At 43.1% G+C, this 15,481-nt stretch overlaps 1 protein-coding gene across 1 annotated transcript in view; it reads right to left on the reverse strand.

The window, feature by feature from the left end:
• Positions 1–715: 715 nt before the first annotated feature.
• syn3 (synapsin III) overlaps positions 716–15,481 on the reverse strand; it is a 128,608-nt gene continuing 113,842 nt past the window's right edge. The window contains exons 8-14 of the mRNA XM_072453534.1: positions 15,067–15,141; positions 14,434–14,536; positions 2,962–3,128; positions 2,334–2,562; positions 1,992–2,010; positions 1,770–1,920; positions 716–839 (exon numbers count right to left, since the gene is read on the reverse strand). Of these exons, the coding sequence (XP_072309635.1) occupies positions 716–839; positions 1,770–1,920; positions 1,992–2,010; positions 2,334–2,562; positions 2,962–3,128; positions 14,434–14,536; positions 15,067–15,141 (868 nt within the window). The remainder of the gene's footprint in view (positions 840–1,769; positions 1,921–1,991; positions 2,011–2,333; positions 2,563–2,961; positions 3,129–14,433; positions 14,537–15,066; positions 15,142–15,481) is intronic.

Below are 15,481 nucleotides of genomic sequence, written 5' to 3' on the forward strand. Positions count from 1 at the left end.
AAAACTCTACATACATATTAACTGGTAAGTGATTATTAAACAGATGTTAAATGTTTGTGTTTTTATGATCATAAGTTTTGCATTTGCATTACAGCTTACAATTATGACACCGATATGTTAATATTGTAATATAATATAGTGACTTTTAATCTCACGTGAGTCAATTTTTTACAGCATTTGACCCAGATTAAGCCAAAGTGAAAAGGCTGACTCACTAAAAAATCCAATAATGAAAGTCGTGAAAAACCATAACGATAATAAATCCGGTGGCTCCTCCCACAAAAGAATCGAACAACCCGACGTTAAGACCGTGAGAAAGAACGATAACATAAGACCTTTAGTATCGGAAGAAGACACGGGACGTAAACATTTTTGGTCGGAAGTTGAGGCGCTGGAAGCAAACTCCCCCCCCCTCCCCCCCTGGTGGCAGAAGGAGGAAGCGCGGGTGGTACAAACCCCCCCTGGTGGCAGAAGGAGGAAGCGCGGGTGGTACAAACTCCCCCCCGGTGGCAGAAGGAGGAAGCGCGGGTGGTACAGCGGGTTCACAACTGAGACGAGGCGTTCCATGTTTATCAGTGCAATTTTGTCGTCTTCTTTATGGACTGAGACGTTTGGGATTTCGGAGTGGGATAATGGCACGTTTACCTATTCCTCAGATAAGACATTACAAGGCCTGGCTGTGGGGGGCGCTTTTGTGGAGTGGCCGGCGCCCGCTTCAGTCGGAGAAGAGGCTGGCGAAGGACTGGCGCAGGCTGCGGATGGTCTCGGCTTTGGCCTCGTCGTCCGTGGGGTTTCCCTTCAGCGTCTCGGACAACGTGTTGGTCAGCGACTGGGATTTACTGCGGACGGGACACACAAGGACGGTCAAAAGGGTCAAAAATGTGATCCATACCAAAACCAGCATCAAAAGTACCATATTTTCAGGACTATAAGTGGCACCTTTTTTCATAGTTTTGGCCTGGGTGCAACTTATACTTATATTTATACTTATATACTTATACTCCGGAGTGACTTATATGTGATATTATTTGTTATTTTCACACTTGCAACTGCATTTCATACTCCAGTGCGACTTATATGTGTTTTTTTCTGCTCTATTATGCATTTTTTGGCCGGTGCGACTTATACTCCAGAAAATACGGTAGACGCTCGTTTCATATTGATACAGATAAAGATCACATAAACGGGAAACAAAATACCTTTCCTGAATAGTTTTTTAATTGATTACATAGCAAATGTAATCATAGTCATTTGTTGTAGTCGGATCTTTTTGTATAAATATATTGCTCTTATCTGACAGTAAAGCCCTAAATACTTAGTCAAAGAGCTCAAATACTGAAGATAAATTAACAGCAGGTGAGTTCTTTCCTCTACTCGTGCATTTCAGTTCATTTTCCCGCTCAGAGACACATGTTCCCGGGTTGCCATGGACGACACGAGCGCTGCAGTCATCGTATTCTTTGCTCCTTTAAACTCCAAACTATCACGTTTATGGAGTTGAATGACGGCACCACTTTCTGAGGCTGTTGTGAGAAAATAAGAGACATTTTGTTCATTTTTGCTGTTGAACTCAGTGCCCATGTTTGCCCCGTGTGGCCGGACTCGGTCATTACAGCGATATGAGCCATAAAACAGGTCGACACATCCACAATCTGACAGTTAAACCTGAGCATGTCTCGTCTCCAGCTTCATTTGAACTCTAAAGATTCTAGAATATCTTGTGAGCGCAGCCTGTCCTCGTGCTGTGGCGGTCAAGGCGTGGCACTGACTTGAGCTGCGGGCTCTGCTTCTGGGGCACCGGCACGGCAGGAATGGGCCCAGGTTGGAAGGCCTGGCTGGGGGACGTGTTGGCTGAGCGGGCCCTCTGCGGGGAGCCCTGAGCGGACTGAGACGGAGAGGCCGAGGCCGAACGGTGTCCTCCTGCACACACACGTTCACACATTATAATATATTCATCTGGACCATAGTTAAATTTAAAGTACAGGTTTTACCTCTTCTCGGCGGCGCCGCCTGAAGAAGCACAAACAACAGAGTAAGAACATGATATTGTTCATAGTAATTATGGTGATAATATAAACACTGTTAATACATGTGAAGAATGATAGATGCAAGTACTGCAGAAATGAGACATATACCATTATACTAATGACTCTAGTGAGTGGCACCTGAGGTGGCCAGAAAAGGGGCTCTAATACTTTAATATAAAGAACCACATTTCCAGTGGGTTGGTGCACTTTTAGGATCATTCACAACTTGTTTATTTGTCCAGTGTAAGACACTTAAACAGGGTCCTCGAAATCAGGACATTTTTATTGTTTTAACGCTCCTTGAACCGCCACCATGATGTGGTGGAGGGTGTGAGCGCCCGAAGGATGCCAGGGGCCATGTAGTCGGGCTGGTGGGCCGGCGGGCCGGCGGGCATCCGGGCAGGCGGGCCGGCGGGGCGGCGGGCAGGCGGGCAGGTGGGCAGGCGGGCAGGCGGGCAGGCGGGCCGGCGAGCCGGCGGGCCGGCGGGCCTGCTTATAGCTCCACAGCTCAGCCGCCTCGCGTTGGAGTTCACCCCTGGGGACGAGAGGGTCCCTACGCCTCTGGGTTGGGGACAGATCTACCCGGCCCTCTTGGAGTCGTTGGGAGGCTGTTGCCCCCGCGACATGGCCCCGGCCAATCAGACATGGCCTGACTGGGTGGCCAATCAAACGCCAGGCCACCCCTTAGAGGCCCCTTGCCATCGTACCTTTAACTCGACTTGGGACATCATATGTGAGGCCTAGATCCTTTTACAATGTCAATTATTTAGGTGATGATGGTGGAATATTCAGATTGAGCATTAAAAGGTCTGTTTATGATCTCATGTCATTCAGCAGGAGGAACCAGGCTTTGGGCCTCGTTTTGTTTTGCTGAGTGAAATGATCCTTAAAAGGTGAAAGAGATCTAAACTGACACATGCTGGTGATTTAGTACATATAGATACAATAGTTGACGTATATGTTTGGAACCTTGACAACCGGAGGCTGTGGTAGAGACACGCCCAGAAGCGTCAGCGCCATCTTGTGGAGGACCAGTTCAGTGATGAGCTGTTTGTCTTCCTCCACGTGTTCACCAATCAGAGGCATGGAGCTGTCCATCACCTGCACATATACATGTACACACACACACACACACACACACATGACCAAATACATTTTAGTGGTTATTTTACATTTTACAACAGTTAAAATGTTCCTAAAATTGATCCTGTAACATCGTGTCATAATGTCCATCTCTGACCTATAGATGAGGCGTTTGAGGCGATGCGTTCAAGGACAAGATGAAAACAGCACAATTTGTCCACAAGATGTCACCATTGCACACGCCGTGAGAAGAGTGTGTGTAGACGGGAGAGGCCTGTGGTCCAGAGGTGAAGAGCAGAGTGCTTCTCACAGCAGAGAGCTTCTCAGAGCAGTGTGCTTCTCACAACAGTGTGCTTCTCACAGCAGAGAGCTTCTCACAGCAGTGTGCTTCTCACAGCAGAGAGCTTCTCACAGCAGAGTGCTTCTCAGAGCAGAGAGCTTCTCACAGCAGAGAGCTTCTCACAGCAGAGTGCTTCTCAGAGCAGAGAGCTTCTCACAGCAGAGTGCTTCTCACAACAGTGTGCTTCTCACAGCAGAGAGCTTCTCACAGCAGTGTGCTTCTCACAGCAGAGAGCTTCTCACAGCAGAGTGCTTCTCAGAGCAGAGAGCTTCTCACAGCAGAGAGCTTCTCACAGCAGAGAGCTTCTCAGAGCAGAGTGCTTCTCACAGCAGAGTGCTTCTCACAGCAGAGAGCTTCTCAGAGCAGTGTGCTTCTCACAACAGTGTGCTTCTCACAGCAGAGAGCTTCTCACAGCAGTGTGCTTCTCACAGCAGAGAGCTTCTCACAGCAGAGAGCTTCTCACAGCAGAGAGCTTCTCAGAGCAGAGTGCTTCTCAGAGCAGAGTGCTTCTCACAGCAGAGAGCTTCTCACAGCAGAGAGCTTCTCAGAGCAGAGTGCTTCTCACAGCAGTGTGCTTCTCACAGCAGAGAGCTTCTCACAGCAGAGTGCTTCTCACAGCAGAGAGTTTCTCACAGCAGAGAGCTTCTCAGAGCAGTGTGCTTCTCAGAGCAGAGTGCTTCTCAGAGCAGAGAGCTTCTCAGAGCAGAGAGCTTCTCAGAGCAGAGAGCTTCTCACAGCAGAGAGCTTCTCACAGCAGAGAGCTTCTCACAGCAGAGTGCTTCTCACAGCAGAGAGTTTCTCACAGCAGAGTGCTTCTCACAGCAGAGAGTTTCTCACAGCAGAGAGCTTCTCAGAGCAGTGTGCTTCTCACAGCAGAGAGCTTCTCACAGCAGTGTGCTTCTCACAGCAGAGAGCTTCTCAGAGCAGAGTGCTTCTCACAGCAGAGAGCTTCTCACAGCAGAGAGCTTCTCAGAGCAGAGAGCTTCTCACAGCAGAGTGCTTCTCACAGCAGAGAGCTTCTCAGATCAGAACAGTTACATGTTGCATGTTCCCAGCCACTTCACTGCCTTTAAACACTATTTATGAGCAGACGCACTCACACGACTCAAAGAGCTGTTCCCATGATCCTGGACACGCCCCTGACATGAGGAAGAGGAGCTTCACGAGGAAGAGAAATGTTACAGTAGAAGTGTTGAATATTTATGCAGTCTTTAGTCTGTAACTGTTTGGATTATTTGAGTAGACTGTGCATGACATTAGATAGTTTTTCTTGTTATAGATGTTTTTATTTCACTAAAGAAGGTGTAATCCCTCGTTCGTCGAAAAAAAAAAAAAAAGATTTATTTGTATGATCTGGACTGTTTATTAGGAAAAAACAAAACGTTTCGACTCTCATCCAAGAGCAATTCTCAATCTGCGAATCAAGACCGGACACTTACTCTGAGTAGGCCCTGCCCACCGGGCGGGACCTCTTGATAAAGAGTGTTTTTGGTTTCACTTGAAACTACCCTCTTTGTTTTCTACCAAATTAGCCTCTTTGTTTACTATCAGTCCTTTAATGGGCCATCTTCCTCCTATTGTACCTGGCTCACTCTCTCTTCTCCCTGAGTACCTGTTTAGCATCTGAATGTTCTGGGCATCTACTTCTCCAGGGATTCAAAATTCCATTATCAACGACTGGAAGGTTGATTCTAAAACCAACATATTTGTCTACATAAAGTGAGGCTTGCATCACCACAAACCTTGTACTTGGTCTTGGAAATGTTATTCCATTATCTATAATATTCCAGAGTAAGGCATAAAACGTATCCATCTCACTGGAGAATGCTGTGAGGTGTGGTTTTAACTTTGTTTCCATGGAATCCTGCAGGTGACTTTCCTCCCGAAGAATGTAACTGCCCCAGAAGAATGTCACTGCTCCAGAAGAATGTCACTGCTCCAGAAGAATGTCACTGCTCCAGAAGAATGCCGCTGCTCTAGAAGAACGTCACTGCCCCACAAGAATGCCACTGCCCCAGAAGAATGCCACAGCTCCAGAAGAATGTGACAGCTCCAGAAGAATGTGACTGCTCCAGAAGAATGTCACTGCTCCAGAAGAATGCCGCTGCTCTAGAAGAACGTCACTGCCCCACAAGAATGCCACTGCCCCAGAAGAATGCCACAGCTCCAGAAGAATGTGACAGCTCCAGAAGAATGTCACTGCTCTAGAAGAATGCCACTGCTTCAGAAGAACGTCACTGCCCCAGAAGAATGCCACTGCCCCAGAAGAATGCCACTTCTCCAGAAGAATGTGACGTCCAGAATGCAAAATGAAACCACAATCTGACTCAAAGCATGAGTGAGATAAATCCTTGATTCATTGCATACATTTCTACCTATTATTATGACATCTCACACTTGCCTAAGTTACAACGTTCTTTACACTTTGTATCAAACATCCCTAATGTCTCTTGCTCCATGTAACTTTGTATTTTATATGGCAGTAAATCAAACCGCACACTTAATAAGCCCTTGAAGAATGCCCAGAAATCCTGGACATTACGTACATTTTACAGCCCAGTCTATTTGTCTTGTTGCATGCTCCTTTCCCCATTGGACGGCTCAGTCTTGTTGCACGCTCCTTGCCCTTTTGTGCCCGTGGTTTTGTCCCAGGCAGTCGTGAGTGGGGCGTGGTGCTCCGTTTTGGCCGGTTGAGTCATGCCCACATGGGACATACAGCGGCCCTAAACCAGGCCCAACTTCAAACAGGACTGTGTGGCAGTTCACAGATCCTCCCTGCTAATTTATTAGGATGAAATCTACATGTACTGCAGTGTATTCGGGCGGAGCAGCCTCTCTCTGCACTGTAGCTCGGCTTAGAAAGTACAAACAACTATGATGGATAGGAATTCCTGGTGGCCAAAATAAATTACACAAAGTACAACTCTTAATGTAGGCCTTTTTAAATGCTTGGCCATCATTTTGATTTGTGCAGCCTTAATGGGGCTGTACTTGATTTTTTTTCTCACATCGTAAAGTAAAACCTGATTTTCCTCAGCACAGATGTATGGCGAAAGCAGCTAAAAGGGTCAGAATGAGACCGCTGTCTTCTGTCTACATCTAATCATAGAGCGTTTTTTTCACTGTGAAGCAGGAAGGGCCCTGTTAGCATGCTAATGTTTGTTAGCTTTATACTTATAGACACTGTAGCAGCACAACACTATCACATGTTTTGGGACTGTCGTGTTGGTCAAACACGACATGTCCTTAACATCGCCGACCCTCTCAAATTTAGAACTATCTGGGCCTCAGAACTCCTGACATGGACACAGTGAATGGATACTTTTGGAGCGTACTTTTGGAGCGTACTATTGGAGTGTACTTTTGGAGCGTACTATTGGAGTGTACTTTTGGAGTGTACTTTTGGAGCGTACTATTGGAGTGTACTTTTGGAGCGTACTATTGGAGCGTACTATTGGAGCGTACTATTGGAGTGTACTTTTGGAGCGTACTATTGGAGCGTACTATTGGAGTGTACTTTTGGAGCGTACTATTGGAGCGTACTATTGGAGTGTACTTTTGGAGCGTACTATTGGAGTGTACTTTTGGAGCGTACTATTGGAGCGTACTATTGGAGTGTACTTTTGGAGCGTACTATTGGAGCGTACTATTGGAGTGTACTTTTGGAGCGTACTATTGGAGCGTACTATTGGAGTGTACTTTTGGAGCGTACTATTGGAGCGTACTATTGGAGTGTACTTTTGGAGCGTACTATTGGAGCGTACTATTGGAGTGTACTTTTGGAGCGTACTATTGGAGCGTACTATTGGAGCGTACTATTGGAGTGTACTTTTGGAGCGTACTATTGGAGCGTACTATTGGAGTGTACTTTTGGAGCGTACTATTGGAGCGTACTATTGGAGTGTACTTTTGGAGCGTACTATTGGAGCGTACTATTGGAGTGTACTTTTGGAGCGTACTATTGGAGCGTACTATTGGAGTGTACTTTTGGAGCGTACTATTGGAGCGTACTATTGGAGCGTACTATTGGAGTGTACTTTTGGAGTGTACTTTTGGAGCGTACTATTGGAATGTACTATTGGAGTGTATTTTGAAGCGTACTTTGAAGCGTACTTTGAAGCGTACTTTCGGAGCGTACTTTCGGAGCGTACTTTCGGAGCGTACTATTGGAGCGTACTTTGAAGCGTACTTTTGGAGCGTACTTTTGGAGTGTACTTTTGGAGCGTACTTTGAAGCGTACTTTGAAGCGTACTTTTGGAGCGTACTTTTGGAGTGTACTTTTGGAGCGTACTTTGAAGCGTACTTTGAAGCGTACTTTTGGAGTGTACTTTTGGAGCGTACTTTGAAGCGTACTTTTGGAGCGTACTATTGGAGCGTACTTTTGGAGTGTACTTTTGGAGCGTACTATTGGAGCGTACTATTGGAGCGTACTTTTGGAGCGTACTATTGGAGCGTACTTTGAAGCGTACTTTGAAGCGTACTTTTGGAGCGTACTTTTGGAGCGTACTATTGGAGTGTACTTTTGGAGCGTACTTTGAAGCGTACTTTTGGAGCCTACTATTGGAGTGTACTTTTGGAGCGTAATATTGGAGCGTACTTTTGGAGCGTACTATTGGAGTGTACTTTTGGAGCGTACTTTTGGAGCGTACTATTGGAGTGTACTTTTGGAGCGTACTATTGGAGTGTACTTTTGGAGCGTACTATTGGAGTGTACTTTTGGAGCGTACTTTGAAGCATACTTTTGGAGCCTACTATTGGAGTGTACTTTTGGAGCGTACTTTGAAGCATACTTTTGGAGCCTACTATTGGAGTGTACTTTTGGAGCGTACTTTGAAGCATACTTTTGGAGCCTACTATTGGAGTGTACTATTGGAGTGTACTATTGGAGCGTACTATTGGAGTGTACTTTTGGAGCGTACTTTTGGAGCGTACTATTGGAGTGTACTTTTGGAGCGTACTATTGGAGTGTACTTTTGGAGCGTACTATTGGAGTGTACTTTTGGAGCGTACTATTGGAGTGTACTTTTGGAGCGTACTATTGGAGTGTACTTTTGGAGCGTACTATTGGAGTGTACTTTTGGAGCGTACTATTGGAGTGTACTTTTGGAGCGTACTATTGGAGTGTACTTTTGGAGCGTACTATTGGAGTGTACTTTTGGGGGCAAAGAAATGACTGACACAAAATGACTGACAGCGATCAAGGACTGGATTGACATAGTAACAGACTTTTGACTCTTATTTTCATTTAAATGTGACGTGATTTGGTTTCTTTTCATGTTCAGTGCTACTTGTGTTATTTCTATTTTTATATTTCCTGTATTGAAAAAAACAATATAAATATTTCTTATAAAGTAATTAATATGCTATGAATGCGTTAGGGAAGTAGGAAACACACTTGGGATTTATAATGAAACTAAATAAATTAAGAGCAGCTGTTTGATATATACAACGTCTGTTGCGTTTTACTTGTGCTGTAAAACTATCATCCGCAATGCCAGAAACGTAGGAGGAGCTTATGTGTGTATTTAAAGGTGCACTGTGTAGCTTTTCTGGTTACACAATGCCAACAGTTTAATAGCGAAAATAACAACAACATAATTCCTTCTGTCTTTTCTACTGGATTATTCTTGTCGAATCGATAGCTTCTTTGCGGCGACAAGCAGATTATGATTCATAGTGCACCTTTAAGTCGCCGCTTTGACAGTTATTTGACCTTTCACTGACCGGTGGTGAGGTCCTCATACGTGACACGCTTAACCCCGAGTCACTTGTCAATGAAATAACAAAAAGCAATGTTTTCCAACTCATTTCACTCCCTCTAAAAAATTCCCAATACGTCACTTTATGTTTGTGACCTTTGTGTCTTCCATTAGTCAATATTAAAGTGACGTATGACAGGTTTTTACCATTCTCTCATTTTGACTTTGGTGTATTTGTACCTGTTGTACATATAAATCATAGTTTTACACCAATCAAGCAGGTATTTGTGGAGAAAATGTTTAAAAATGTGTAGAAAATAACAGGAAGTGACATAACACCACATTCCAGTCAAAGTTTATGCAGAATTTTGACTCTCTAAACATTTAATTCAAAAAAATAAAGTCACTCTCGTGTATTTCTAGTTGTCCGTTTTGGCCCAGTGTTTGCTGGGTCATTTCCTAGTGTGATGTCATCGATTACATACAGTAAGTGGCATTATACACCTAAAAAATGTGCTATTATGAGACAATTTTTTTTAGCATTTTTAGCATAATTCTAAATATATTTATCTTCCAACTGCATTTTAGTGCAGTGAGTCGTCCGACCTGTAGGAGGGGCTTTAAGGTTTCATTGCTGCACTTTGGCCTTTTTCACTAAATTGCCTGTCAATCCACACCCAGCCCATATCCTGACAAGAGGCCAAAGATATTATTTTGTTATTTCAAATCAGACAAATAATGAATCCTTCTTGACCGTGTTTGGTGCAAATCTGATTTGAGCACATGCGGTTCGCTCGTGTCGTCTGTGTCACGTCGTTGTCCAAATCTGGCAACATTTGCTGGTAATAGTTGTGTTGTGATGAAGCGCCAGCAGCAGAGTGCGGCTTGTCATTAGGGAGGAGCCGCTTCTGTTCTGTCTGGAACAAAAACGATCCCCACGGCGACCAGACCACAGCCTCTTCCTGTCACGTTTTAGTTTCCGCGTTTCGACTGTGAGAGACGGACAGAGGGACGGCCCGCTTCACCCGCTCGGCTAACGGCCCGGCTCGGCTAACGGCCCGGCTCGGCTAAAGGCCCGGCTCGGCTAATGGCGGGTGGTCCAGCTCGGCTAACGGCCTGGCTCGGCTAACGGCCCGGCTCGGCTAAAGGCCCGGCTCGGCTAATGGCGGGTGGTCCAGCTCGGCTAACGGCCCGGCTCGGCGAACGGCCCGGCTCGGCTAACGGCCCGGCTCGGCTAACGGCCCAGCTCGGCTAACGGCGGCCTGGCTCGGCTAACGGTCATGTATACTGTATACTGTGTACTGCGTCCTAGTCAAGTATTTCAAGTACAGCTTTATTTTCTCAGTGGTGGAAGTATAGTAAAAGTATCACATAAAACATCCACTGAAGTAAAAGTATTAGAGTAGACATTTAAATATGTACTTTAAGAGTAAAACGTCCAAGTACTTCGCAGATTTTGAGAATGAATAAACATTTTGAGCTTGATAAAAACTTGTCCTGCTTAATGTTCATCAGAAGCAATTTTCTTGGTTCATTTTGTTTTCCAAAACCACAAGAAAAAATGCTTTTATCTTTTCATCCAGTTGAAATGTGTAAGTACAAAGCGCAGATACCGGCTCTCAAATATAGTGAAAGTAAAAGTAACTTTGGTAAACACTTTTTCTTGTGCACTCTGTTACTTTCCACTGCGTCCTGTTCCTTCTAAAATATAAAGTTTGATTCCACAGGAAGATATTCTGGAGAATAACATAATTAAGTGAGTAGGTGTAATCTCTCATTTACAAAAGGTTTCAAATGTAGCTGTGTTTTTGTTTTGTTTTTAATTCTAACAATTTGACTCGACTTCCTTCCAGAAGTTATAATATATAAGCGGCCACAGCAGAGTAGGTTCTAGCGGCCCATAACGGGACAGTTTTAGCTCGTAAAGTCTCTCTTAGGGCAGGACTGACTTCTCGAACTAGAGCCTTCAGATTGAAAATGACTTCTGGTGGAGAAACCGTGGCGGCCAAACATCACATTAAGTGTTTGTGGACTGTCTGTTCATAAATACTGGAGTGAGATTAACATAGAAAAAACTATAGGACAAACTATAAAACTCCAATAATATAAACAGTAGATGGATACGTGTGGAAAGTATTTTTAGCTGCAGCAAAAAAGCAATAAAGAAATGGATGAAAGGGAAGGAACCAAGTGTCAAGGACTCAAATAACATCTGACAGTTATAAAATGGAAAATTTTATTTGATGTAAAAAAAGTCTTACTATTTTTACATTTCCAAAATGGACACTGTGACAGATGGGACGATACGTTTTTACTCTTTACCCTTTATTTTTAGTCAATATTCAGCCAGAACAATATTATGAAACTTTGTATTTGTATTGGAATATTTAGTTTTGTTTGTTGAGTTAAAGTGTGCACTTCGTTATTTCATTGTAAAAGACAATTTATGATTTAAAATGACTTCATAATATAAATTCAAAAAACAACTTTCTTTTCAAAGCTGTGTTTTTTTAATAACCCAGAGTACAGAAAGGTGGGCGGGGATAGGAGATAGGTGGGAACCGACATTTTCTGAGCACTTTAAAGCCTCAAATGTAGAAATAATTACTTACTCAAACCCATCAAAACACAACTTTGAGTCAACCATAGATACATAACATGTGTTTTTATTACTTTATTAATATGATGTTACTGGAAGTACACGGCGGCGTTGCTTTCGCTCCAGCACATTTTTGGTCGTGTGGTGCGACTCTGGCATTTCTGCTCCATGACTCGGCTCTGTCAAAGGGCCCGGGGCCTCTCCAGGGAGCTGCCTCCATACTTCCTGTGATAGTCCACGCAGACTCGCAGTGAGGGTTATTTTAATGCCCTTAGCTCATCTCGTGGACAGATAGAGGGAGGTATGCATGATGTCAGGGTTCAGGACTATATTTGAAGGCCTGCTTCCTCACAGATAAACCAGACTCCAGTCGAATCTGTGACCGCGCCGCCATGACAACGGCAAAGTGCAACAAATGTCTCGCGGAAAGTCCCCAGTTTCTGCACCGTCACCGTTCATCACCGAGGTCTTTTATGAGAGATAGTTTTGTTTCTGGAAATATAAATGATGTGTCTGTTTATTTTTTTTTTCTTCATTTTTTGAACGTTTAAGATGGAAAAAAAATGGTCCAATCTGCAATAAAACAGTTTTTTTTCCATTTAATTCACTTTTATCAATCATTTTATACAACTTCAAATGCATTTTTCTCCCACAAAGACGTAAAGATCAGCCCTTAAGTAGCACCTACACTCGCCAAACTTTACCATCTTGGACTTTACAAGAGTTCCACGGATCGGAACGATTTATCGATTTCTATTTCTAAGCATGATTTAGATTTATCAGTTTGAATTCAAATTGATATTCTTCCCGAAGTTGTGAGACAGGCCCCGCCCCGGCTGTGACTGTAGTAGACTGTTTTGTTTAGCCGCGCCTATGACTGAAATACTTTTACCTGGTTTATAATATTTTAAATACCATGTTAATTTGTTTTTATTCATTTATTTTGAAATACACTGTTTTATATTCTTACAAACTGCATTGTGTTTTAATTTTACTTTTTAAAATGTTTAAATACAAAAGCAATTTGAATTGCGCTTTGTATAAATAAATTTGATTGATTGATTGATTGATTGATATATGTTAAATTTAATATTATTTCCCATTTTTCAGATTTTCCTCTTCCTCCTGAAGTGTCACTCGCCTTGAAATGATCCATCTTTCATGCCCCCCACCAGAAAGTGCACAAGTGGACAATTCACAGAGATGGCCGATCTGGAAGTTCTTTTTGGAAGCAATACCCATTCAAAATAAATAATAATACTGTACAGGGCACACGAGCGCCTCCTGCTGTCCATTGTTGGTATTTCTGTACATAAAAAGGGCTATTTTAGCTTCATTTAAATCAACTCTGAGAACAATGGGCCTCAATCATGACAAAATGGTACTTAAAGGAACCATATGTAAAAAATTAAATGTTCACATGTTGAAATAACAATTGTAATGCTGACTTATTGTTAATTACAGAGACATTGGACAGTTGTTTGTGTTTTAACTAAGTGTTTTTGGTTTCAAGGTTCAAATCCAGTGCGTTTAAACCTACAAGGCCTCTTTAACCTGAATGGTTTTGACTCTCACAAAATGTGTTCTTAACTAAAAACTATCTTTTATTGCAGAATGTTGCTGATGTTCATGTGATGTTGCACAATTTGAATGTGTAAAAAGCAGTAGACGCTCTTCACGTCTCTTTTCACGTCCAAATAAAATGTAACTGAGTAAAGTGGTGTTTGTAGTAGGACGTTTGAGCTGAGAACTGGTTCATTGCTTGTCCACATCGGGAGCTAGAGTTTGGAGACATAACTCAATATAACGTCTCGTGATTGCGTTGAAAAGCGTCTGATTTCTTGTAAATGTGTTTTCGGATCCTTCCCACGTCACACACACGGGTTATTCCTGTCAGTGTTTTTGTCCTCGCTCGATGTTTGCTCTGAACTAATCAGAGTCTTCAAGGATGAGACCAGCGCGTCCCTCAGCCACAGATACGCCCACAGTTTGAACTTGAACGTTTCAGGGACGAGCGTGAATCCAAGGAGACGACAGCTGTGTTTCTGTGGCAGGTTTTACCAAATGAAGGCTTCATTTGATAGTAACATTTCATAATTTTCCTTTTCAGTCCTGAGTAAAGTTATAAAAAGTCTTTGTTCAGTCCTAGCAGTAGGAGTAGATGTACTTTTAGTAGTAGTAGTAGTAGTAGTAGTAGTAGTAGTAGTAGTAGGAGTAGGAGTAGGAGGAGTAGTAGGAGTAGTAGGAGTAGTAGGAGTAGTAGGAGGAGTAGGAGGAGTAGTAGGAGTAGTAGGAGTAGTAGGAGGAGTAGGAGGAGTAGTAGGAGGAGTAGGAGGAGTAGTAGGAGGAGTAGGAGGAGTAGGAGTAGTAGGAGGAGTAGGAGGAGTAGTAGGAGGAGTAGGAGGAGTAGGAGTAGTAGTGTTATTCATTTCTCACACTCTTACAGTGAATATACTATTGAAAAACACCCAGATAAACAAAAATACTGTCTTTATTTTCATCTAAATTATTATTATTATCATTATTACTATTATCACTACTATTAATATTATTATTACCATTATCATTAATATTACTACTACTACTATTACTACTGTTCACTTTCACTGGCTGAAACACGTAACATTTGAATGCCGCTGTTCACTTTTTTGCCATCTCGTTCTTAAACCTGTAAATGTCACTGACCTCGATGATGTAGTCGTTGCCGTCTTTTCCGTGCACGGCCTTCACGGCGCAGACGTCCAGGCCTCCAAACATCTCTGCGCACGAGTCCACCCACTGCCGGTATCTGTAACACCACAACAACAATGCCACACCTGTTTAATGCACATTTCAACCATCAAAACCATGAAAGAAACATATCTACATATTCCTGACCCGTGTCTGGACACCAACTGCAAGTGTGATCGTTTTATTTTCAATTAAGCAAAAGTAACAGATAATCATCATATCTGGCACTGAAATGTTAATGTTGAGCCAGCTTTAAAGCAGATAATTGATATTTTAAATGAGGAAAATGATGAATAATAAATGCGTGAACGCAAACACAGTTATTACAGTTACATAGACATCATATAATAATCCTATAGACATTCATTTAGATGAATGTCTAAATGAATGTCTAAATGTCCAATAATCCAGCACGGTAGCCTCTGTCGGCTGAAGACTGTTTAAGATGAGTGGAAACCCTGTCGAGAGAACAGAGTCAAAGCCTTGTGCTTCTGCCATGATGTGGTTCTCTCTTTAATTAAAACAACACGTCTGAGTCCTTCTAGCACATAATACAACATGTGCATGTCCTTGTGTGAGTCGGCTCACCTGTCAGTCATGGCGATCTGCTCCAACATGGCCGACCCTGTGTTGGCTTTCCAGTTCCCGGAGATGGACGTTCTCCTGAAAGTCACACTCAAAATATGAAGAAATGACACAGAAAAAACACAGCTCCACAGGGCAGAGGGTCTGTGTGGGGGATGAGGAGACTTCAGCCCTTTTCAAAAACTATGGCAGGAGGAATACTCTCTATACTAGATGAACAGCTCCTACTTTACATGGAGGAATACTCTCTATACTAGATGAACAGCTCCTACTTTACATGGAGGAATACTCTCTATACTAGATGAATGGCTCTTACTTTACCTGGAGGAATACTCTCTATACTAGATGAACGGCTCTTACTTTACCTGGAGGAATACTCTCTATACTAGATGAATGGCTCTTACTTTACCTGGAGGAA

Source organism: Eucyclogobius newberryi, unplaced genomic scaffold (genome assembly GCF_026437365.1).
Source record: "Eucyclogobius newberryi isolate DKJ021-1_F unplaced genomic scaffold, fEucNew1.0.hap1 SCAF_2, whole genome shotgun sequence".
NCBI lineage: Eukaryota > Metazoa > Chordata > Actinopteri > Gobiiformes > Gobiidae > Eucyclogobius > Eucyclogobius newberryi.